Genomic DNA, 25,356 nt, shown 5'->3' on the forward strand with positions numbered 1-25,356 from the left:
TTGAAAAACTTTGGTGCATTTGACCAATATTACATTCAAATTAATGGTACGCAGACCATATTTACTATCCTATTTGGGTCATACTAGTCACTTTCCATAACCTGCAAAACAGTACATTATACAATATATACCATTCACCCATTCATTATCATGAATGGCCCACATAGCTGGTTAGTAGAACATGTTATGCATCACATAAATATTTGCAGCAATTAATCAAGGGCACAATTAATCTACCAATTATTTAGTCCTTATTAATTCTAATCAAGTTGTTTAACCTTAAAAGAATGTAGACCTAATCAAGAGTTTATGACTAAAATGCTCCCACTTAAACCAATAAATTCACATGCTTTACTAATTTTAAACATAAAAATGTATTTCCTAGTGTAACCGGAAACATACAAATTTAATTTAAATTTAAAGCTCTTATAAATTTAAATTGAATCCCTTTTTAATTTATTTTCAGTTTAAAATGAATTTAAATTAATTCAAGGTTTTAATTTTAGTAAAATAATTAGTATAAATCGAAATTTATAATAATTAAATTATTCAAAATTAAATTCCGAGAAAACAATTTATATTACGAATTTTAAAATTAATTAAAATCGTTTCCGGACTGAAAATTCAAAATTAAAATTAAAACACGTCAATCGTAACAAGACGAGGCACTTGGGCTTGCGCCCAATCCCGGTCGAGTGCACGAGGCAGCAGCGCCCCTCGACTGATCGCTCGGCATGCATGACTAGCAACAGCCACGCGCAAACGCAGCAAGCCAAGCCACGCTTGCGCGCAGCCTACTCGCCCGCTTCGCATCACAACAGCTGCCTGGCGAGGCATCGCTCGCTGCACACGAGCCATCGCTCGCTGGCGAGGCAGTGCGCGCTGTGGCGCAGCACGCTCTCTTCCCACGCGCGACTGCTCGCTCATGCCTTGCCTTGTCTCCCATCGCCCATCGCACAGCACACACAGCCAGCACTAATGCCTCGCGCGCGCGCCATGCTAGGTTGCTCGCTCCATTCGTACCGCACGGGCGACGAGCTCCCTTGCTCGTCGTCGCGTGCCCGCACTATACAACACCCCTTAAGGGTAACACGTAGCGTCCATTGCTTTGTGCGTGCAACATTTATGAGTGTTTTTTCATAAAAATTTAAAATTTTTAATTCAAAATTAACGAAAAATTAATAAATCATATTAATTTCATAATTTTAGGGCGAAAAATTGATAATTTATTAATCAATTAATTTCCGATTATCATGGATTTAAATCTAGGTCATAAACATTTAAAATTTATCATAAATTAACAATTTTTATGGTGGTTTTTAATCATGGATACCTAATTAAATCGTTAATTAATTATGAAAATCAAATCAATTCTAAATTATTCGAATTTCAACAAATTAATTACAATTACAAATTAGGTTGTATAATTAACAAGCTTAGGCATTCAAATTTGTTAAACATATACAATAGGTCAATCAAAAATTCAAGATTTAACAACAAGAATCGCAAATATTCAATTTAACATCTTAAAATTACAAACTTTTGCGTTCGAAAAACTAAAACCTTCGAAAAGTCATAGTTAGGCTTCGAGTTTGGGAATTCTGGGTTCAAAATTTTAGAATTCCTTTTACATGCGGAATTGACACATGAATCACTCGATTTCGTTGAGTAATGAAGAAACTGCCGAAAAACTGCGTACATATAATTAAATAAACGCAATTTGCAATTAATTAACAATTACGAAAATTAATCACCCCTTTTAATTCTTTGCAAATTTGTAAAATTTAACCATGTTAAGCAATTATTATGGAATTAATTAGAGGCTCGTGATACCACTGTTAGGTTATGATACATATAAACGAATATAAACCATGCGGAAATAACCATAAATGCCAGGATTCCAAATTAATTGCCACATAACAATTAGCATAATTCAGATGCATACACTTTGTAGCGTGCCCTCCCTAGCTGCGCCCGAACCGAACAAGAACAAGTCTTTAGGACTCCAAGTGTCGTCCCTCCGTAGAAAGTCCACAGCACGTCCGGATCCGCCTTAAGATTGACTAACTAGAATCTCCCTCAAGGTACTAGAATTTTCGGCTATTATGGGGAAATTATTTAACTGAATTTTTGCTCTCAAAAACTCACTTTGAATACTTGAAACTTGTATATAAATTGTGAACTAGGATCACATATTTATAGGGGTATGGAAAACAAATTGGAATCCTACTAGGAAACTAATTAGCGTAATTAGAATTTTATTAAAACTCTTATTAACTAATTTATCCTATTAGGATTAGGAAATCAATCATTAATCGAATCCTACTTGACTTAGGATTTGGATCGGACACAAACACACACATACAAGCACGGCCCTTGCGGGCGTTCAGCACACGCAAGCCTTGCGGCCCACGCGAGCCTCGCAGCCCACGCGAGCAGCCATGCTCGCAGCCCATTGTGCGCGCAGCCATGCTCGCAGCCTTGGCCTGCTGGGCCTGGCATGGCCTTGGTTGTCTTGTGTGGCGCGCTGACTTGCTGGACGCGGGCCTGGATTCGTGTTGGGCCTTCGTCTAGCAAGTCTCGTCCGATGCTAATTCATACGACGCGCTTCCAATTAATTTCCTGATTCCGGAATTCATTTCCGATACGAACAATATTTAACATTTTCGATTCCGGAATTAATTTCCGTTTCGAACAAATATTTAATATTTCCGTTTCCGGAATTATTTTCCGATTCCAATAATATTTCCGATTCCGACAATATTTCCGTTTCCGACAATATTTCAGATTTCGGCAATATTTCCATTTCCGATAATATTTTCCGATACGTACCATGTTTCCGTTTCCGACAACATATACGACTTGGATAATATTTATATTTTCGATACGATCCATATTTCTGTTTCCGGTAATATCATCGTTTCCGGTGTATTCATTATTTGCCTTTGACGATTTCAGCTCCCACTGAAACCAAGATCTGTCGATTCCGAATATCCATAGATGGAGTATTTAATGCCATTAAATACTTGATCCGTTTACGTACTATTTGTGTGACCCTACGGGTTCAGTCAAGAGTAAGCTGTGGATTTAATATCATTTATTCCACTTGAACTGAAGCGGCCTCTAGCTAGGCATTCAGTTCATTTGATCTCACTGAATTATTAACTTGTTAATTAATACTGAACCGCATTTATTAGACTTACCATTAAATGCATACTTGGACCAAGGGCATTATTTCCTTCAGTAACCACTTTTCGTTCTTCGTCTGGCAGTTCTATAGTCTCTCCCAGAGATTCTAAGGCTATTGTTTTTCCAATAGAAATACCCGATTCCCAGAAAGCCATTGACGCTGAGTTGGATCATATCCCTTCTTCAGGCCGCTTTACTTCTCGGGACCGCGTCAAGATAATGAATCAGATGCGCAGTGCTATTCCTCCGAAGTATGCTGAGACTCTTCCCGAGGAGGCTGTGACTCAGCTTGCCACCATGCAGTCCTCTGTGCTGGATGTAAGTTTTGTTTTTAGTGAAATATTTCTTCTGTGTGTTTCGAAGTTCACGTTTTCCGCTTTGCAGATGTTTATGCTGTTGGACTCGCTGAAGAAGTGGTGCAGTTCTCTGGTGCAGGAAGAGACTAGAGCTCGCCTCCTTGCTAGTCAGTGCGGTGATTAGCATTTCGCTGAGCTAGAGGGGCTTCGTCTCACCAGGAAGGAGACAATCGACGCGCTAGCTAAGTCCCTGGCTTCTCAACGTGCTGAAAGCAAGAAGCGTCTTGAACAGATTGATCGGAACTTCCAAGAGATCAAGGATCTTTTTGAGAAGAAAAAGGAGAAAGGGGACGAGCTATCTCGTCTTGACGCCAAGTTTAAGGAACTGGAGTCACAGCTGGAGGCGGCTCGTAAGGAAGTGGCTGAGTCCAAGGAGGTGCGTAGCCAGTCTGTCGTGCTGGGTGAGAGGTCGATTCGGGGAGGCATTGAGCTGGCTTGGAATTCAGAGTTTGCCAGCATGCGCCCCTTCAGCTGGTTTGAGAAGTTCATAGATCACCAGGTGGAGGTGGAGAAAGCCCTGAAGGAAGGACGTCCTCCTCCTGAATTTGTTCCCGGCGATGATGATGAATGAGGCATTTTAGGGGCCTTGTATTTATTCTGGGATTTTGATTTTTGCGGCGCCTTGCTTAATGCCTTTTTGTGCATAATTTGTAATTATGACTGACTTATTGGAATGACTAGGCGTCTTTGAATGGACGTTTTCGTTCTTTTATTTATCTTATTTGTCGTTCCTGTTTATTTTTTTTATGATGTTGGTTAGTTCAACATTTATAGTCGTCGCCCCTAAACAGGGATGGCAATTTATTTGCCTTGGTCTTTATTGCCAAGGTCTTTTAGCTACTTCATATAGCTGTTGAAGATGTGTATCCCCTGTGTTCCAGGTGATCAACCTAGTGAGGGTGCTAATCTGGGCCACTTCTTAGGCCTTTAAATGACTAGTCTTTAATTCTTAGGAGATTAATTGATTAGAGCCTATTTTCAGGACATTGAATAAGGTATATCACGTAAATAAAGATTCCCTTGCAAGGCCGGCTTGCAGGGAGGTTTTTCATTTAAAACTCATTAAGTCGTGCTACATGATGCGTCTTTAGTGTGGACGTCTTCATTCTTACAAGATGATTGTTCAATAACAAGAAAACATAGATGTTAAACTTAGAAAAAGTATTTCTTTAAGTTGTCCGCATTCCAGGTACGTAAAATGGGACGCCCCTGCATGTCTTGAATCCGATAGGTTCCGTTACGAACTTCCTCATAAATCTCGTATGAACCTTCCCAGGTGGGGGTGAGTTTGCCTTTTTCATTAGCACGTCCAACGGCTTCCATCTTTCTTAGCACAAAATCTCCAACTTTTAAGATTCTTCTGGAGAACTTTTTGTTGTACTCTCTAGTCATTCGCAGTTTGTAAAATTGTTGTCGTAGAGCCGCATTCTCTCTGGCTTCGGGTAGGAAATCCAAGGCCTCCTTCATCATTTCCCAATTGGCATTTTCATCAAATAACATGACGCGCAGAGTTGGTTCACACATTTCTATTGGTAGGACGGCTTCAGCTCCATATGCTAATAAGAATGGTGTTTCTCCTGTGGAGTTTTTTGCCGTGGTCCGTATAGACCACAAAACATTGGGTAACTCATCGGCCCACAACCCTTTGGCTTCATCAAGCTTCTTTTTCATCCCTTCAGAGATGATTTTGTTGAACGCTTCCACCTGTCCGTTTGCTTGAGGGCGGCCAACTGATGCAAAGCATGTCGTGATGCCATGATCAGTTAACCAGCGTTCTAACTTAGGTGTCTTGAATTGTGGGCCATTATCAAAGACGATAGATTGAGGCACACCGAACCTTGTAATGATGTTTTTCCAGATGAAGGCTCTCACGTCCTGTGCCTTGGTGTTTTTCAAGGCTTCACCTTCTACCCATTTGGTGAAATAGTCGACAGCAACTATCACATAGCGCACTCCTCCTGGGGCCGTTGTGTAAGGACCTAGTAAATCCATCCCCCCATTTGGAAAATGTTTTTGGTTATGATACATATGACAAAACATAAATCATGCAGAAAAACTTAATGCCAGGAAACATATTATTTACACATAATCATTTAGCATAATTTAGGTGCATACACTTTGTAGCGTGCCCTCCCTAGCTGCGCCCGAACCGAACAAGAACAAGTCTTTAGGACTCCAAGTGTCGTCCCTCCGTAGATAGTCCACAGCACGTCTAGATCCGCCTTAAGTTTAACCAACTAGAATAGCCCTTAAGGTTCTAAGAATTTCGGCTAAATAGGTTGCAAGTGTTTGGCTGATTTTTGCTTCAAAATCTTACCTTTGAATACTTCAATGTTGTATATAAATTTGTGACCCTAGGCCCCTATTTATAGAGTTATGGAAAAGGACTTATAATCCTATTAGAATACTAATTTAGTTTAATTAGAATCCTGCTAGGACTCTATTAAATAAACTTTATCTATTAGGATTAGAATTTAATCATATGTCAAATCCCGATAACTTTAGGATTCGTATAGCACGCACACGAGCATCGCACGAGCACCGTACACCCGCGCGCAGGCCTTGCGGCCCACGCTGAGCGCACAGCCCCTCAGCCCAGCTCGCTGCCTGTGATCCGCGCGCGCGCCCAAGGCCTTGGCTGGGCCTGGCCTTGCGTTGGGCCTGGTCGAGGCTTGGCGTGTGGTTTGTTGCGTGTGGCTTGCTGGGCGACGGCCTGGCTTCGTGTTGGGCCTTCGTCTAGCGAGCCTCTTCCGATGCTAATTCGTACGATACGCTTCCGATTAAATTCCCGATTCCGGAATTCATTTCCGATACGAACAGTATTTTATATTTCCGATTCCGGAATTAATTTCCGTTTCGAACAAATATTTAATATTTCTGTTTCCGGAATTATTTTCCGATTTCGATAATATTTCCGATTCTGACAATATTTCCGTTTCCGGCAATATTTCCGATTCCGGCAATATTTCCATCTCCGATAATATTTTCCGATACGTACCATGTTTCCGTTTCCGGCAACATCTACGACTTGGATAATATTTATATTTCCGATATGATCCATATTTCCGTTTCCGGCAATATCATCGTTTCCGGAGTATTCATTTCTTGCCTTTGACGATCTCAGCTCCCACTGAAACCAAGATCCGTCGATTCCGAATATCCATAGATGGAGTATTTAATGCCAATAAATACTTGATCCGTTTACGTACTATTTGTGTGACCCTACGGATTCAGTCAAGAGTAAGCTGTGGATTAATATCATTAATTCCACTTGAACTGAAGCGGCCTCTAGCTAGGCATTCAGCTCACTTGATCTCACTAAATTATTAACTTGTCAATTAATACTGAACCGCATTTATTAGACTTATCATTAAATGCATACTTGGACCAAGAGCATTATTTCCTTCAGTCTCCCACTTGTCCTTAGGGACAAGTGTGCATTTCCTAATTCCTTTGTCACTTGATGCTTGCTCTTGAACATAAGGTAAGAGTTGTCATCCTTATTACGTCCAGAGGTGTTTCTCGGTTTCAGAGTTCAACTGATCAAATAAATAGATAATCATAGCATATGATTCATCTGGGCACGGCCATGCATTTTACAGTTTCTAGCTCTCCGAGTGGCCTTGTACAACTTTCAGCATCTCATCCCGATTTATGGGAGGACAATCCCAATCTTGCGATCTTGAGATTATACTTCGTTTGATAGGTGATTACCTGAGCGTTGCCTTTATAGCCTCCTTTTACGGTGCGACGGTTGGTCAACGTCAAAGTAAGCAGTTCTCAAACAAGTAATCTCAAATCACTCAGGTATTGAGGATTAGTGTCTAATAATTTTAATGAAATTTACTTATGACAGATTTTTCATCTCTTACAGTAAAGTTTCATAGGTCTGTCCGATACTAGTCTTCCCAAAGTAAGTATCTATGCAAATGATTATGACATTGCCAAAGCCACATAGTTCAAGAAACAGAACTACTAGTCATCTTGCATTCTAGTCGTCTGACGTTTTCTATGCGTCCAATTTTATAGAAAACTCCGACCAGGGACCATTTTCAACTTTTGACATTCAAGTTCACTTGATAGACATTTCTTAGTCACAGGACTGGTCCTGATAGTCTATCTTGAATATTTCGTCAAATTGAAGGGACTCATCATTTAATACTAAACCAAGATTAAATGGAATATGAAAATATATTTGATATATGATAAATGTTCAACCCCAATGTTTTACAACCATGGGCCTCAAACCCATTTTTAAAACAGTTCATGGAATTCAAAGTTATGCTTGATTTCCAGTGCTACAATGTGAGTGTTGCCTCTCACTCGTTGCATAGGTTTAGTTATCATGCTTTGCCAATCTTAATATCCTTTTCATCGAATGTTCTTTGAGATAGGATGATAAGAGAGTTTCTTTATTGTGTGATCTAGTCTTTCTTACTTCAATAGTGGTTCTACGCATTTTGCAATGAAGAACCATTCAGTCAACAGACATGTGATCTACCCAAGTTCAGTGAAGAAATCTTTATGTAAACAACTCTGCTTCATTGCTTCTTAGGCAATAAGTACTTTTATTTCAATTGTATAGGTTGCCAGTGATGCTTTGTTTGGATTTACCTATCCAAGCAGTTCATAGATATGTGGAAGACTTTCCAACTATATCTTAGAAAATAGAAATTAATATTTTAATTTCCCACGCAACAACTCATGGTCTCCAATCCATGTTGCCATTTCAAAACACGATGCTCTATCGCTCGTCCTTGCCAATGGTTAACTCCAAAGGGATCTTTCTTGATCCTTTGCCAGTGTTTATGCGTGTAGCATCAATATTTAGCATATCTTTATTTCCTTGAATCAAGAACTAATCCTATGTACCTTGTCAAGTATCATAAGTTTTTCTTGATCTCAATCCAGTTGATCTTTACTTAGACCAATAGAGATTGGTATGTGTTCGTCATGCCTAAAGTCATACAATACGTTTTTGGCGATCCTCATATTATATCATACATGATAAATTCTTTTGCAGAATAATTCCCAATTGAATTCTATTCATGTAACTTTAGCTTATCTAGTTTCAGTAGATACTAAATCCAGCTAAATTCTTTGACATATAATATAGGTTTAAGAATCTCATTTTGACTCTTTGATGTTTAACTTAGTAAATGCTTATACATAGTTCAAACATCCTTTACTTAGATTTATTCATATGGGTCGAATGTCTCCAATGGGTTCTTTCGTGTTTGATTTAGTAAATGCCATTACTTAATCCAAAAAAATATTATAAGATCTTTGTAAATAGATCTTAATACCCAATATGTACTAAGTTTCGCCTTGGTCCATCATTGATGAATAATTTCAAATCTAAGTCATTAGCATTTGAATGTTATTTCACAATAGAGAGATATGTGTGTGATACACATAGGACCAATCAAGTTTTACGTACTCCCACTAAACTTCTTATATATTTATAAGAATCATGTACATTTTATGAAACTAAAATGCTTATTAGCTTCACTAAAATACAATTCCAATTCCCAATTGCTTGCTTAAATCTGTACTTAGATTTCATAAGCTAGCTTTCCTTTTCAAGTATTTATTTGGATCCACAAATCCTATGACATACCATGTACATAGTTTCTTCCAACATTTGATTGAGGAAGATGTTTTGTCGTCCAATTGCCATGTGTACCAATATGCAATCGTTGCTTGAATATTGACTTGAGCATTACGATTGTGCATGAGGTTTCAACACAATCCACACCGTGAATTTGCTTGTAACCTTTAGCAATTAATCTAGCCTTTTTGATGGTTTTTATCCTTTAAAACAAACTTGCAACCAATAGGTGTGAAACTATTCTTGCAAATCAACAAAATTTCAATTTTGTCATCAAAACATTGAGTACGTTTTATGGCCTCTAACCATTTAAAACATTTGAGTCTATATATGGCCTCTAACCATTTTAGGGAATCTGGGTTTTGTCATAGCTTTCTTACAGGTCACAAACTCATTAATCTACATGATAATAGTTTGACTGCAAGTTGTAGGTTTCTTCACTATCTAATAGAAGAATCGCATAGCTTCAGTGACCTGAACTCCATGTTTCTTCACTATCTAATAGAAGAATCTCATAGTTTCAGTGATTTGAACTCTATGCCTACTTGGGTATAGAACATCAAACAATAGAATATCAATAGCCACTTGAAAGTCCTTTGAATATTCTGTTCTCCTTGAAGCACTTGTAAAGTCTTCTAAGAGATGTCTATTTTTTAAAGCCACTTCTAAAGTCCTTAAAGAATAAGGGTTCGGATTTTCTGAAGAACTTCGAAAAGCCTCCGGAATGTCCGTTTATGTTTGTTGTTCACCTCGAATACTTTCGAGGTCTATTTTCTCCCACTTGTCGTTTTGGAAACGAATCTCCAAAAGGACATCATTTCGAGCAAACAAACATTATGTTCTCAAAATTTCGTGGTAGAAACAATACCCTTGTGTCTCATTTGAATAAATCATAATGAAACATATATCTATACTTGGGCCTTAGTTTGTTGAATAACAAACACTAAGCTCCCACTGAGTTTAGGAACTCTTTAGATATACTATGAAAAGATATTCTGAAATTACTTTTCAATAGCTTTGACGAATTTGGTTTAGTTTGGTGGTAGTTGAGCATTTTGTTTTTTAGAAATTATAGGAAAGTTCATTATGATTCATCATTGATCGAATCAAGTACTAATTGACTTCGATCATTCCAACTTAGATATGCCATATCTTATGGAGCTAGATCGTGAAATTACAACACACAATCATTGATGATCATTTTTGGTCTCAAGTAATCATCAACATGATCTATCCTAGATCTTTATGATTTCTTGCCATGTGGATTTTATACTTCTGAATCTTTGAACTAGCCAAACATATTCAAACTTATATCACTTTGAGTAAATAAACCAATATTCACTCAAATCTAGGTGAAATAATAAAGTCATAAAATCTCTTTCTTTAGCTTTGAACTCTATCGTCTAGGCGTTCTAACAATAGTTCATATCTTTTGTTACTTTCAACAAGTAAGACTAGGTTGTCTTGAATTGATCTAGAAATCAATCAACTTTCAAAAGTCCATCAAAATAGAGCTTATGAATGTTAACTTGTTGATATGGTCTAAGTAATAATGCCAAAGATTAGTGGAACTCAAATCAAGAGATTGATTTGAACCTAGTAAAGTTCATATTGTTAAAGAGTTGTTTGTTTTAATCAAGCATATTGACTCATCCCGTAAATGACCATTTCATTCAAATAAACAAACAAACATTGTTTTTGTTCTTCTGAATGTGAGTCTTTCTGTGTTTGAAAACAGAAATTTAGGTATGCTGATTGTGGAACAAAATAGCCATTAAGTTCCAGCCTTGAAAGGACTTAAAAACAAACCAGATGACCCTACAACTAATGTAGCATTGCCATGGTTCATTTCCCACTTGTAGGTCATTAGTGTAGCCGAGCTTCCATTGTTTGAGTTATTACTGAAGTAAGAACCTCAAGCGGTATATGATACCAAGGAAGTTTGATTGCTAGGTCACTTCTCTTTAAACATAAACTTATAGGTAGAAACGGAATTGTAAATTCCTTTCATTTGTTCCTTTGTTTTCCTATTTCTTGTACCTTTTCTAATAGCCTTAAGAATTGAATTCTCTAGTGTTGACTTTTATACTTTGTTTAGACATGTCCAATGTCATTCCAACAAAGTTCTTACCATTTATGTTAAATATTTTTGTTTCAACTAGATGATCTTACCAGAAGCTTCTAAAGTTCTCTAAGCATCGATCTATTCGAATGTCTAGGGTCTAGACTCATTCGAGAATTATATGGATAAAAGATATTAGGTTGTTAACCATTGGTAAAGCTGAGCGTTTAAACTCAATGCTTTATGATCTCAAAACTACATTGTATTTTGAATTCACAAGCACCAATCGGTTCACCATTCGACTTTGATACTCGAAAACAACCATAAAAGTCGCTAAAAGAAACGTACATTTTAAATTGCTCATTTTCTCTCATTTCCGTGAATCGTTCTTGGATTCACTACCAATCGAGGAAATTTACTGTTACCTTTCTAAAAGGATTTATTGCAGTGCAAGATATTTAATTATAAACAATAATTAAAACATAAATTGAAGCATGCAAAGTCTAAACATTTATCATGAGTAATAACTTGAAAGTTAAAGCAATCATGCAATTTAAACAAGTTATTAGCATTTTATTCGAATTTATTGTTCCGGCAGGTGTGAATAAAATGATTCCAAGACCCTTAAATCATTGAAGAATTAAGCACATTATGTATTTTGACTCAATTCTAAAATATTTTAGGTAAGCAAAAGCCTTTTGCTAATAGTCTAGAAACTACTCTTGGTTGATAGGTACGTCTAAGAACTTATTAGGTAAACCTATCGAATTTTCCACGACATAAAAGGACTCCTTACTTATATCGTTGAGTTTCACCAAAACTAACATGTACTCACAATTATTTGTGTACCTTACCCCTTTAGGATCAATAAGTAACACCTCGCTGAGCGTAAAACTATTACTAGATTGATGTAAAGGTTATCCAAGTAAGTGTTATTTTGGCATGGCACCTTTTAACTCAATTTTTAAGTTTGGAACTTAAGGCTCTCACTATGTTGGTTAGATTTTAAGTGAACTAAAATCCTTAATCATGCAACATAATCAAGCCACAATCTCATGCATAATTAAGACATATTTAAAAGCAATAAATAACTTAAAGCATGCATAAGATAAATGTGATCTAGTATGGCCCGACTTCATCTTGAAGCTTCAACTTCAAAGTCCGTCTTGAAAATGGATTGGAAACTCCGTCTTGAATTTCACCGTGGGAGGCGCCATTTTCTTCAAATAGGATCAGCTATAATTAAACTAATTACAACTATTTGATGGTACGCAGACCATATTTGAATTGAAAAACAAATTTGGTGCGTTAGACCAATTACATTCAAATTAATGGTACGCAGACCATATTTTATATCCTATTTGGGCCATACTAGTCACTTCATAACCTGCAAAACAGTACATATACAATATATACCATTCACCCATTCATTATCATGAATGGCCCACATAGCTGGTTAGTAAAACACGTTGTATGCATCACATAAATATTTGGTGCAATTAATCAAGGGCACCAATCATCTACCAATTATTCAGTCCTTATTAATTCTAATCGAGTTGTTTAACCTTAAAGGATTTGTATACCTAATCAAGAGTTTATGACTAAAATTGCTCCCACTTAAACCAATAACTTTATATGCTTTACTAATTTTAAACATAAAATTGTATTTCTAGTCTAACCGGAAACATACAAATTTAATTAAAATTTAAAGCTCATATAAAATTATAATCGAATCCATTTATTTAATTTATTTTTCAGTTGAATTAAATAAATTTAAATTAATTCAAGGTTTAATTTTAGTAAAATAATTAGTATAAATTAAAATTTATAATAATTATAATATTCAAAATTCAAATCCGAAAAAACAATTTAAATTATTAATTTTAAAATTAATTAAAATTATTTCCGAACTAAAAATTTAAAATTAAAATGAAACGCATCAATAGTTTGCAAGACGAGGCACTTGGGCTTGCGCCCAAGCCCCATCGAGCTACGAGGCCCATTACCCCGTGCCATTGATCGTTGCCCATGGCTCGCACAGCGACATCACACACACGCCCCATCGCCACGCACACACGCAGCCTTGAGGGCTACACTGCGCGCACCTTGGTGTTGTGTCGTGGCTGCCTACCCTTCGGCAGGCTTGGTGCGTCGTGGCGCAGCGCACTGCTGCCCACACGTATCATGCTTAGCGATGTGTGCCCACTGCCCTCGCCCATCGCCTAGCATGCACGACTAGGCCTAGAGCCTTGTGTGCCGCATAGCTCGTTGCTCGCTGCATTCGTACCGCATGGGCGACGAGCTCCCTTGTTCGTCGTCGCGTGCCCGCACTATACAACACCCCTTAAGGGTAACATGTAGCTTCCTTTGCTTTGTGCGTGCAACATTTATGAGGGTTTTCATAAAAAATTTAATTTTTAATTTAAAATTAACGACAAATTAATAAATCCTATTAATTTCATAATTTTAGGGCGAAAAATCGAAAATTTATTAATCAATTAATTCCCGATTAACATGGATTCAAATCTAGGTCATAAAAATTTTAAAATTTAACATAAATTAACAATTTTTATGGTGGATTTTAATCATCTATACCTAATTAAATTAATAATTAATTATGAAAAACAAATTAATTCTAAATTATTCGAATTTCAACAAATTAATCATAATTACAAATCAGGTTGTATAATTAACAAGTCTAGGCATTCAAATTTGTTAAACATATACTGTAGGTCAATCAAAAAACTCAAGATTTATCAACAAGAATCGCAAATATTCAATTTAACATCTTAAATTTACAAACTTTTGCGTTCGAAAAACTAAAACTTTTGCGTTCGAAAAACTAAAAACCTCTTAAAATTTTAGAATGCCTTTTACATGCGGAATTGACACAAAAATCACTCGATTTGGATGAGTAACGAAGAAACTGCCGAAAAACTGCATACATATAATTATATAAACGCAATTTGCAATTAATTAACAATTACGAAAATTAATCACCCCTTTTAATTCTTTGCAAATTTGTAAAATTTAACCATGTCATGCAATTTAGATTATGTAAATAATAAGAGGCTCTGATACCACTGTTAGGTTATGATACATATGACAAAACATAAATCATGCGGAAAAACTTAATGCCAGGGAACATATTATTTACACATAATCATTTAGCATAATTTAGGTGCATACACTTTGTAGCGTGCCCTCCCTAGCTGCGCCCGAACCGAACAAGAACAAGTCTTTAGGACTCCAAGTGTCGTCCCTCCGTAGATAGTCCACAGCACGTCCGGATCCGCCTTAAGCTTGACCAACTAGAATCGCCCTTAAGGTTCTAAGAATTTCGGCTAAATAGGTTGCAAGTGTTTGGCTGATTTTTGCTTCAAAATCTTACCTTTGAATACTTCAATGTTGTATATAAATTTGTGACCCTAGTCCCCTATTTATAGAGTTATGGAAAAGGACTTATAATCCTATTAGAATACTAATTTAGTTTAATTAGAATCCTGTTAGGACTCTACTAAATAAACTTTATCTATTAGGATTAGAATTTAATCATATGTCGAATCCCGATAGCATTAGGATTCGTATAGCACGCACACGAGCATCGCACGAGCACCGTACACCCGCGTGCAGGCCTTGCGGCCCACGCTGAGCGCACAGCGCCTCGGCCCAGCTCGCTGCCTGTGATCCTTGGCTGGGCCTGGCCTTGCGCTGGGCCTGGTCGAGGCTTGGCGTGTGGTTTGTTGCGTGTGGCTTGCTGGGAGACGGCATGGCTTCGTGTTGGGCCTTCGTCTAGCGAGCCTCGTCCGATGCTAATTCGTACGATACGCTTCCGATTAAATTCCCGATTCCGGAATTCATTTCCGATACGAACAATATTTAATATTTCCGATTCCGAAATTAATTTCCGTTTCAAACAAATATTTAATATTTCCGTTTCCGGAATTATTTTCCGATTTCGATAATATTTCCGATTCTGACAATATTTCCGTTTCCGGCAATACTTCCGATTCCGGCAATATTTCCATTTCCAATAATATTTTCCGATACGTACCATGTTTCCGTTTCCGGCAACATCTACGACTTGGATAATATTTATATTTCCGATATGATCCATATTTCCGTTTCCGGCAATATCATCGTTTCCGAAGTATTCATTTCTTGCCTTTGCCGATCTCAGCTCCCACTGAAACCAAGATCCGTCGATTCTGAATATCCATAGATGGAGTATTTAATGCCATTAAATACTTGATCCGTTTACGTACTATTTGTGTGACCCTATGGGTTCAGTCAAGAGTAAGTTGTGGATTAATATCATTAATTCCACTTGAACTGAAGCGGCCTCTAGCTAGGCATTCAGCTCACTTGATCTCACTGAATTATTAACTTGTCAATTAATACTGAACCGCATTTATTATACTTATCATTAAATGCATACTTGGACCAAGGGCATTATTTCCTTCAAAATGGTATGGGGCTTGTAATGGGTGTTAGCTTCTAAGCTGGTCGTCGAATTAGATGAGCAAACCGTTGACATTTATCACATCGCTTAACCAAGTCAAGGGCGTCTTCTTGGAGAGTAGGCCAATAATACCCAGTTCCCAGAGCCTTTTTTGCCAAGGCCCTCCCACCTATGTGAGAGCTGCATAATCCCTGATGCAGATCTTCCAGTACTTCATGCCCCTTTTCTGGGGTTACACAGCGGAGAACAGGCCGTGAGAAAGCTTTCTTGTATAAGGTCCCATTCCACATCTCGAACCAGGTGCATTTCTTTTGCAACCTTTCTGCCTGCTTGGGATCTTCAAGGAGTACCCCATTCATTTTGAAATTGACTATATCGTCCATCCAGGTGGCCGTCCGATCTATGATGGTTGTTCCCGCGGCAACAATGCTCTTAGTTTGCTTTACCTCCCAAAATACATGACGCGGGGTGTCGCAAGACGCAGAGTTGGCCAACTTGGATAAGGCGTCTGCCTTGCTATTTTCTGACCGCGGTATATGTTGTATTTCAAAACTTGTCAGTTGTTGTATTTCTTGGAGGACTATTTCCAAGTATCTCATCATGGCGTCGTCCTTGGCTTCGTATTCTCCCTTTACTTGGCTGACAATTAGCTGTGAGTCAGATAGGGCCAAGATTTCTGCTGCTCCTACCGCTTTTCTCATCTGAATTCCACATATTAAAGCCTCGTACTCTGCTTCACTGTTTGACGCCTGAAAGTTGAAGCGCATTGCTTACTCATAGACATCCTCTTCTGGTGATTCGCAGATGATGCCGGCTCCACACCCATTTTGGGTGGCTGACCCATCTACATGGACTACCCATTGTGTCTTATCATTTTTAAGTGGGCCGGCCTAGTAATTTCCACAATAAAATCAGCAAATGCCTGCCCTTTTATTGCTTTTCGAGGTTCATATGAAATGTCGAATGCATTGAGCTCGATTGCCCAATTGAGCATTTTTCCGGACGCTTCCAGATTGGTGAATGGCCGTTTCAGGGGTTGATCTGTGTATACTATCAGTCGATGAGCCAAGAAGTAAGGACGGAGCTTCTTGCTGGCCAAGAACAAGGCTAAGCCAAATTTTTCAACAGTCGGGTACTTAAGCTCGGCATTCTGTAGCATGTGGTTGATGAAGTAGACAGGTAACTGTATTCCATCTCTTTCAGTGAGTAAGACGGTACTTAGAGGTAATCTGAGATGGCAAGATATAGGCATAAAACCTCTCCTTGGAGAGGGCTAACTAGGCGCGGCAGAGTGTGCAGATGCTGAAGGAAGGCAGCTTCTGCCCGTGGCGTCCACTCGAACTGAGTCCCCTTTTTGATGGTGTTGAGGAAGTAATGACACTTATCTCCAGCTCTGGACAGAAAAGGTCCTAAGGCGGCTAGACAACCAGTCAGACGTTGCACTTCTTTAACTGTCTTTGGGGACGTCATAGTGATGACTGCTTGTACTTTGTCTGGATTGGCCTCAATGCCCCTTTCGTCAATCAAAAAACCGAGGAACTTGCCGGAAGTGACTCCAAAAATGCATTTCTTTGGATTTAGTCTCATTTGGTGTGTCCTAAGGGTCTCGAAGGTCTCTCGCAAGTCCCCAAGGTGGTCTGTCTTTTGCTTGCTTTTTACAATCATGTCATCAATATAGGCTTCTATATTCTTTCCAAGCTATTTTGCAAAAACTGTGTTTACTAAGCGTTGGAAAGTAGCTGGTGCGTTCTTTAGGACGAACGGTATTACCTTGTAACAGTATAAACCCTGCTCTGTGACAAACGATGTATTCTCCTGATCTTCGGGCCACAGGGGAATCTGATGAAATCCAGAGTAGGCATCCATAAAGCTCATCATGGCATGCCCTTCCGTTGAATCGACAAGGCGATCTATTTTTGGTAATGGGAAGTTGTCCTTGGGGCAGGCCTTGTTTAGATCTGTATAGTCAACGCACATTCTCCACGTCCCAATGGGTTTGGGAACTAGCACTACATTGGCCATCCAGTCCGGGTACTGACATGGGCGTATAAAGCCAGCGTCCATCAATTTTTGCACCTCAGCGGCGGCGGCTAAGTTTCTTGCCTCCCCATGATTCCTTTTCTTCTGCCGTACTGGTTTCATGGCACTATCTACATTCAATTTGTGCACTGCTATTGCTGGATCAATACCTGGCATTTCTTCCACTGTGAAGGCAAATATTTCTTTGTACTCTCTCAGCAATTGTACCAGTGCCGCTGCCATGGGATCGTCAGGTGGGATTCCAATAGGAAGCGTTCGAGATGGATCTTCTAGGTCCAGGACTATATCATAGTGTGCTCCCACTAGCTCGGGTCGTCTGTCCGCACTATGAGCCGTGGGCATCTCTTTGAGTCTTCGCCCTTTTTTCTGAGGTTTCAACTGTTCGCTCTTTTTCGGAGAAGCTCCCCAAGTTGCCGCTTCCAACGTAGATAGGTAGCAATCTCTGGCCAATTGTTGGTTTCCGTAGAGGGCTCCAATACCACCATTGCTTCCCATGAATTTAACCAACAGTAAGTGGGGGACAATCACTGCTTTTAGATCATTGAGGGCTGGGCGGCCTAGTATGATATTAAAGGAGGTAAGACTCGCTACAATCGTGAATCGAACGGCACCTTCTTTAGTTACTGGAGGGGTGCCAATGGAGACGGGAAGCAGGATGGAGCCAATAGGACGGACCATACTTCCCCCGAAACCTACAAGGGGCTTGGGTACTTTTTCTATCGTTCCTGGGTCATGCTTCAATTTCTGCAGGCATTGCAAACTGATTATGTCGGACGAGCTCCCTGTGTCCACCAATACTCTCTTCACCCTGAGATTGGCCACTTTAATTTCCAAGACCAAAGGGTCATCATCATATGGTGTTGTCGTCTTGCGGTAATCGTCTTTGGAGATTTCCACAGGGGGCAAATCCATTTGCTTGGTGCAGAGATGAGACGAACTGTATTGCCGTCCTTCTCTAGACGGTGCTCATGCCGCAATCCCTCCTGATATTACCGCTATGAATCCTTCGTCTGAATAACTGTCGCCGCTGTCACAATTGGGAGAGGCACCCAACTCCTCGCCGGTTTTCTTGTTGATTTTATTTGCATCTGTCACACATAGATACTGATGTAGGTATCCTTTAGCCGCGTAGCCATCCAGTATCTTCCTCAGCATCCGACAGCTTTGGGTGTCATGCCCATCCTCCTTGTGAAAGGCACAGAACGGGGTGTTCTGCTTCGATGCAGGCGGCCTTTTGGGGGACCACTGTTCTATTCCAAGATTATGTCCCTCATCTAGGAGAATATGTTCCGGATCCGCGTTGTAGACAAACAGATTTCCCGTTGGCGGCTTCTTTCGTTTTCTTCTTACTTCATTGTCTCGGCCAGTTTCTTTTCGAGTGAGGTTTGCTTGCGGCCTTCTAGAGGTCATGGTGGGTCTACTAGTGAAGTGACTATCCTGAGGCTTGTAAGTTGGCCTTCGTGGTGCCAGGCTCGTCCGCCGTCCATGACGCTCCTCTCTTACATGGTGACTTTTCTCCTTCAGACGCCGTCTCTTCAGGGGTGGGCCACGTCCATCTGCAACCGATTCCGCCGTCTTGCCGCATCTCTGCACTTGGTTGGCTTCGCTTAAGGACTTGGTGATTTCTTCCTGGAGGACATGCTGAAGTCTTTCCTGCCATTCATCCGTGATGTTTTGATGGAGACCATGCAACAGGTGCCGCAGGGATCTCGCGGAGGCTGGACGGCTTGCTGAGGCGTCACAATGCTTGTCAGCCTGGTCTCTAACAGGGGGCTGCCTTTTGTTGATAGCAGACCGTGCTCCTTCTGCGCTTTCATCAGATTGTTGTTCGGCCATGATACTATACCTCCCCACAGACGGCGCCAAATGTTGTGGGATCTTTTACGGTGATGACGTGTCACGCGTTCCTCGGAGGTATCAAGTATGAGCTGGCACGATCTTCTGGCAACCTGCAAAACAAGAATATTCCAGTAGGAATATTCTCTCTGATGCTTAAGTAAGTATAAGCTAGAGAGAGAAGTAATTTGTAGAGAGAAATCAGAGCAAAGATAGTTTAGGTAGGTGGAAATGAATTGAATGCCCCTTTACCTTGGGATCTGAACTATTTATAAGACTAAGGTTCCTTGGGAATTGATCCCCATAACCCTAGCTGTAACATGTGATGCCTGTGGAAGATAGGGACACGTGTCCAGGAGGATAAAGATTTGATGAACCCTTTTGGGTTTGGGCCTGGCCTCGAATGGAATGGGCTTTATTAAGAATGGCGATCTTTTATTGCTTAAGTGACGGGATTTGGGCCATCCTTCAGCCCTTGGACCCATGTGCCACCTATAGGTGGGTTGTGCTCATCTTTCAACCCTTGGGCCTTATTGTGGGATTATCCAAGCCCACATCAACTATTTTTATTATTTTTATTATTATTATTATTATTATTATTATTATTATTATTATTATTATTATTATTAGTAATAGTAGTAGTAGTATTATTATTATTATTATTATTATTATTATTATTATTATTATTATTATTATTATTATTATATCAAATGCTAACAAAGTCAATCAAAGTACAAAAAAAGTAGTGGGAAGCCGAGTTACAATCTGGGCTTTCACTCCTCTAAATATATAGGAAAGCCTATCCTGGTGAAGATATGAGAAGCATCACGAACCCCAATGCCTTGAGTCTTAGAAAACTTCTGAACTCGTTTTACCAACGCAACAACATCCTTATTCAATTCCCCGGAGAATAAAAAGAGAAAGGAAAAAAACCATACCCAGTTGCAGACTTATTTCGTACTTGACTCACTTTCGATTATCCGCATCAGTTACAACTCGTCCCGGAACAAAGCCAGACAGCCCAGATTGTAGCAACCCGGCTTGCTTTGTAGTTGACCCGCTTATTTCATATTATTATTATTATTATTATTATTATTATTATTATTATTATTATTATTATTATTATTATTATTATTCAATAAGGTCCAATAAGATTAGATAAATTCCAATAAATTCAAATAAATTCAGGTCAGATAAGTTAAATAGGACGCACCTTTAGGGATAGACGTGGACCTGACCCAGACCTTGTTTGACCCTCCCCATTTTTTAGGGTCTGGGTCCAATTTTTTTAAACCCATTGGATTTGGAACGAATCTTAATTCATTTGTTACTAAACGGGTCATATCTGACCAATGGACACATTCAATTAATTTACTACGTAACTTACTTTAGGCATATTTTTTTACATTAAATTGTATGGAAACTAATATATATTATATATATTATTAACTTATGAAATTTTATTATACGAATGTAATGATAAATGATGGTCAAACTAATTGCCTAGAAAAAACATTAGTGACAAAAAAGAATAAAATAAATAAAACATCCAGATCCATTTTAAACCCAAAAACCGCCAGACCTGTTGGATCCAGGTAAGTGTTTAAATTTTCAAACCCAATGGATCTGAGACAATTCTGGATCCATGTGAAAAACATAGATATGGGTCTGAGTCTCACTAGACTCAACCCGGACTCACAGCCTCCATCAAATCCGGCAGAAATTTTTCGTAACAACGATAAATCAGGTTACGAGTCACGAAATCGCTCAAAATCAAGTATTTTCAGGTTGGTTTTCAAGTCGGGTTTATTTTCAACAGCTCTAATCCTAACCAAGATATATTCATTATGTTTGCCAAGAATATATATTTCCTAAATAGGAACCACATACAGGGACGTTTTTTCGCATATCAAATATGTAAGGCAACACACATATCAGCTAAAAGACAAATAGCTAAAGACAAAAAAGCAAGTACCATTCATGTTAAAAAATGCACCATTTTTGTTTAAAAATGTAGCATTCAATTTCTTTTTTATGCTTTTTCAAATTTTGTCTTTTATTATAATATGCATTTACAAGCACATATCTGATATCCAAAAATACTTTCTCCCACACATACGCCAAATCCGGCGTATACTCTAATGTGGATCAGGTCTAGTTAAGTCTGGTGATATAAGATTCAGCCTAAGCCAGTCCAATTCAATCACATTTGGGCTCGGGTCAACAATTAATTGGTTCCATATGGGATCATTTGCTCAATCCTTTACATCATTAGCACAGAAGTGTTAATCAAAACACTTCTGTGCTGCCTAGTTTTATCTCCTAACCATAAAAAATTAGATGGTGGGCGGTTTGATAGGTCCAGAGTTAACCAGCAAAGCTGCTGCTCATAATATTTGATATTTGTTACTCTCCTCAGAAACTGCCTCCAGAAGTGCCCATGATATTTATGTCTCAGAAAAATTCATAGCACACTCATAGCACAAACATTAAACGGAACATAGCAGTCAAAAATGTGAGCCGGAGTATTACTAGAGGTAACATAAACATAAAAGTGCCACATGAAATACCAAAACGTTCTAGGACTAGACCATCAAAAAGAAAACAGTCATCCCTGATATCTTCTACAGCAAAAAGATTTAAGCAGCTGCCTTGCCCTTCTTCTTCTGGATTTTCTTCATGTAGAATTCCAGCTCCTTACCCTCCAAAATATATCTGCCATTGACAAGTTTAAGCTCTGTTAATTGGTTGCCAAAATAAACCACAAGGAAAATTACTACACAAACTATAAATATAAAATGTAGCTCCACGTTTTCCAATAGTTGAGGGAGAATGAGTCAGATGACAAGTCTCTGTATTTTCTCTATGACAGTTTCCAAGTACAATTCAGCTTAAATCTCGCTTATTATTCTGTTGTGTGCAATGATTTAACCCTAGTGATTGGGGAGTGAGGAATTTTGGTTTTCTCAACATAAAGTGAAACAAGGAAAAGATTACTTACCCATCACAACGGCCACATTGACCAGGGCGGGAAGAAATGCAGGCCAACAAACGACCACCACCAAATTGTTCTTCGATGTGAGAGTCCAAAGTACGGGTCTCCTGACGCTTCTCTAGCTTTCTGGTGACATGGTTGCTCTTCTTGGTTTCCTCTGTGGTCTCACTCTCCTATCAAAAGGAAATAATACATAACCTCTCAATTAAACCTCCTAACCACATGACCAAATACACTTCAACGAACAATGTTCAAACAAGCAAAATTTAAAATCATGCTAGGAACAAAATGAAATACCAGTAGCAACTAATACTGGTAGATGATAACCTCATTTTAAGTGGAAACATGATTAAGTTACACCACATCAATTAAACTACAGATAGTGCAGGGGTACAAACATAAATAGAGACAACCCCTGGGACACAGGCGCTTGAGCAAAGAATTAAGAATGACAGAAATAACCGACGTCAGAAATAACAGAACTCTTGAAGATACCCACATAAACAGGAAACAAATGTAGCCAAATCACAGAGAGATAACGAAAAAATGAAGCGTTCACTGAGAAAAGGACATCATTAAATGAGTCAACGCAATGTTTGCACTTGATCAATCAAAACAAAGCAAATTAGGCATGGTACGATACTACCAGAAAGAAAAAAAAAAAAAAAAAAAAAAAAAAAGAGAATACCTCGCTTTCCTTCTTGGCAGCAGCAGCAGCAGCAGCTGCCTTCTTCTTACGTCCAATTTCAACTCCGTAATGCTGACTGTACCACTGCTTAAATGGTGCAGCATCAACCTGGACAATAGCACTCTTCACCAAAGTCTGTGTCCTAACCAACTCATTGTTGGATGCATTGTAAACAACATCTAATAGACGGGTCTTGCGGGTCACTGCCTCACTACCCCATGAAAAGTTGCCAGTATCCAGCCTCAGTGCACGCCACTTAACATTACCACCACGAACTCTAACCCTCCTTACTGTCTTGTTGCTTGAAAGCTTTGTGTTTGCTGGCTGTCTCCCGAGCTCGTACCTTTACCACAATAAGACAGGCCATTAATCATACATAAACAGATAAGGACATACAATTGGTGCAACAGTATAGCCATGAATAAGATAAAGACTCGACTAAGACAAAAGAAACGTGATGTAATTAGGCACACAGCATGACAGCAATAATAATTCACGGATATCTGCTTTATGCCAGATACTGAGATACACGGAAAAATAAAAGATCAAAATGCAAAATGACATAAGATATGCACAGGGAGGGAGAGGACAATAACACTGCTCGAACATCAAATTTAGTGAATTTCATCATAATTAACTGTAAGCCGAAACAAATAACCAAGCATAGAAAAAACAATCCCCAACCAAGCATCTCCCGACGGTCAAAAAAAAGGTATGCCAAAACATCACTGGCTTTCCTAAAAATGTTAGGGAACAATAAAATGATAACATGGCACATTAATGTGGCTTATGGATATATTGCGTGCAGATGGAATTACTAACCGGGACAGGACCGTCTCATAAAAACAAAATAACTGTAGAATTCAAAACCATAAACTACTACATACAAGATTAAGTAGCACAATACTTACAAAACTGAAATGCAACTCTAGAGCATCAACTACAATGAAGCATTCCGAAAACTAATTTCTCCAACACTAAATTAATAATATAATTTCAGTAAAGCATCTTCTTACCCCCCATATCAAAAGTAATTCAAATCACTACTTATTGATTCAACAGCATTAAATCCACAATTAATCAACAAATCCAAGCAATACAAATCATTCATTTTCTAATCATTATCATAACTCAAAAGTTCGAAACTTCAAATTTACAGAAACACAACAACATAGTAAACCAGTTCAAAAAATATCGAGAAAAAAAGAAGAAATATTACTTTCGCTTCTTCCTCCAAGCCTTCTTCTTGCCACCAGTCTCACGTCTCTTGTGCATAGAATCACGAGAAATACCTACAATAAACACAAAATTATAGAAACATTAGTATTAATCAAAATAAAAATCGACCGCCATCAAGGCAAAACTTGAAGAAGATCTAGTGAATCGAAAAGTGCAGAGTTCAGGGGAGAGAAAGTTGAAAGCTTTACCCATGTTCACGGATTGAAGAACGCAGAAACTAGGGTTTCTGTGCTTTCGCCTGAAGAGAAAGGGGGAAGGGGGAAAGGGGTAAGGGAAGGGGGCACTGAGAGGATGAAGAAATGAGGGAGTGAGTTAAACCCTAGTAACAACGTTTTAATGGGCTAGATTTTGGGTTTTGTTTTGATGGGCTTTATTTTAGATAACTGTAAATTTGTCAAGAAAAGATCCGACCCGAGACTCTAACAAAAAAATTGTCAATAATAAATAATATTCCTCCGTTCATTTTTACTCGCAACGTTTGTCACATTCACGCATGTCAAATTGCTAATGCACAACTTTTATCATTATTATTTTTCAGTAAAAATTATAAAAAGTTAATATTTTGAAAATACATATTAAAACAAGATCGTACATTAATATATTTTATCTTATGTATAAATTACTGATAATTTCAAATTATAATATGTAAATAGTGTAAAAATCACAAACATTGCGAGTATTTAATATCACGGGAATTAAATTATAAAAAAAATTTCAAGAATAAAAAATATATATATATATATATTTTTTTATTTTTTTTTTATTATTTATTATTTTGTTTTAGTAATATTATGTTAAGTTAAGTTAAGTTAAGTTAAGTTAAATTAAGTTCAGTTCAGTTCAGTTCAGTTCAGCTTAGTTCAGTTCAGTTCAGCTTA

At 38.5% G+C, this 25,356-nt stretch overlaps 1 protein-coding gene across 1 annotated transcript; it reads right to left on the reverse strand.

Annotated features, from left to right (window-relative positions):
- Nucleotides 1–21,979: 21,979 nt before the first annotated feature.
- LOC110788229 (40S ribosomal protein S8-like) lies at nt 21,980–24,821 on the reverse strand. Its single transcript, XM_021992864.2, has 5 exons — nt 24,667–24,821; nt 24,459–24,531; nt 23,240–23,582; nt 22,558–22,724; nt 21,980–22,271 (listed from the first exon to the last, which is right to left on the reverse strand). The coding sequence occupies exons 1-5, from the start codon at nt 24,668–24,670 to the stop codon at nt 22,196–22,198; spliced, it is 663 nt and encodes a 220-aa protein (XP_021848556.1). The 5' UTR covers nt 24,671–24,821; the 3' UTR covers nt 21,980–22,195.
- Nucleotides 24,822–25,356: the final 535 nt, after the last annotated feature.

Source organism: Spinacia oleracea, chromosome 4 (assembly GCF_020520425.1).
Source record: "Spinacia oleracea cultivar Varoflay chromosome 4, BTI_SOV_V1, whole genome shotgun sequence".
In the NCBI taxonomy this organism is placed as follows: Eukaryota; Viridiplantae; Streptophyta; class Magnoliopsida; order Caryophyllales; family Amaranthaceae; genus Spinacia; species Spinacia oleracea.

Excerpts from the sequence above, each read along its gene's own strand:
- LOC110788229 (XM_021992864.2), bottom strand. Across the intron at positions 23,583-24,458 it reads GCTTGGAGGAAGAAGCGAAA|GTACGAGCTCGGGAGACAGC; the intron begins GTAATATTTCTT and ends ATTGTGGTAAAG. Across the intron at positions 22,725-23,239 it reads CTGCCAAGAAGGAAAGCGAG|GAGAGTGAGACCACAGAGGA; the intron begins GTATTCTCTTTT and ends TCCTTTTGATAG.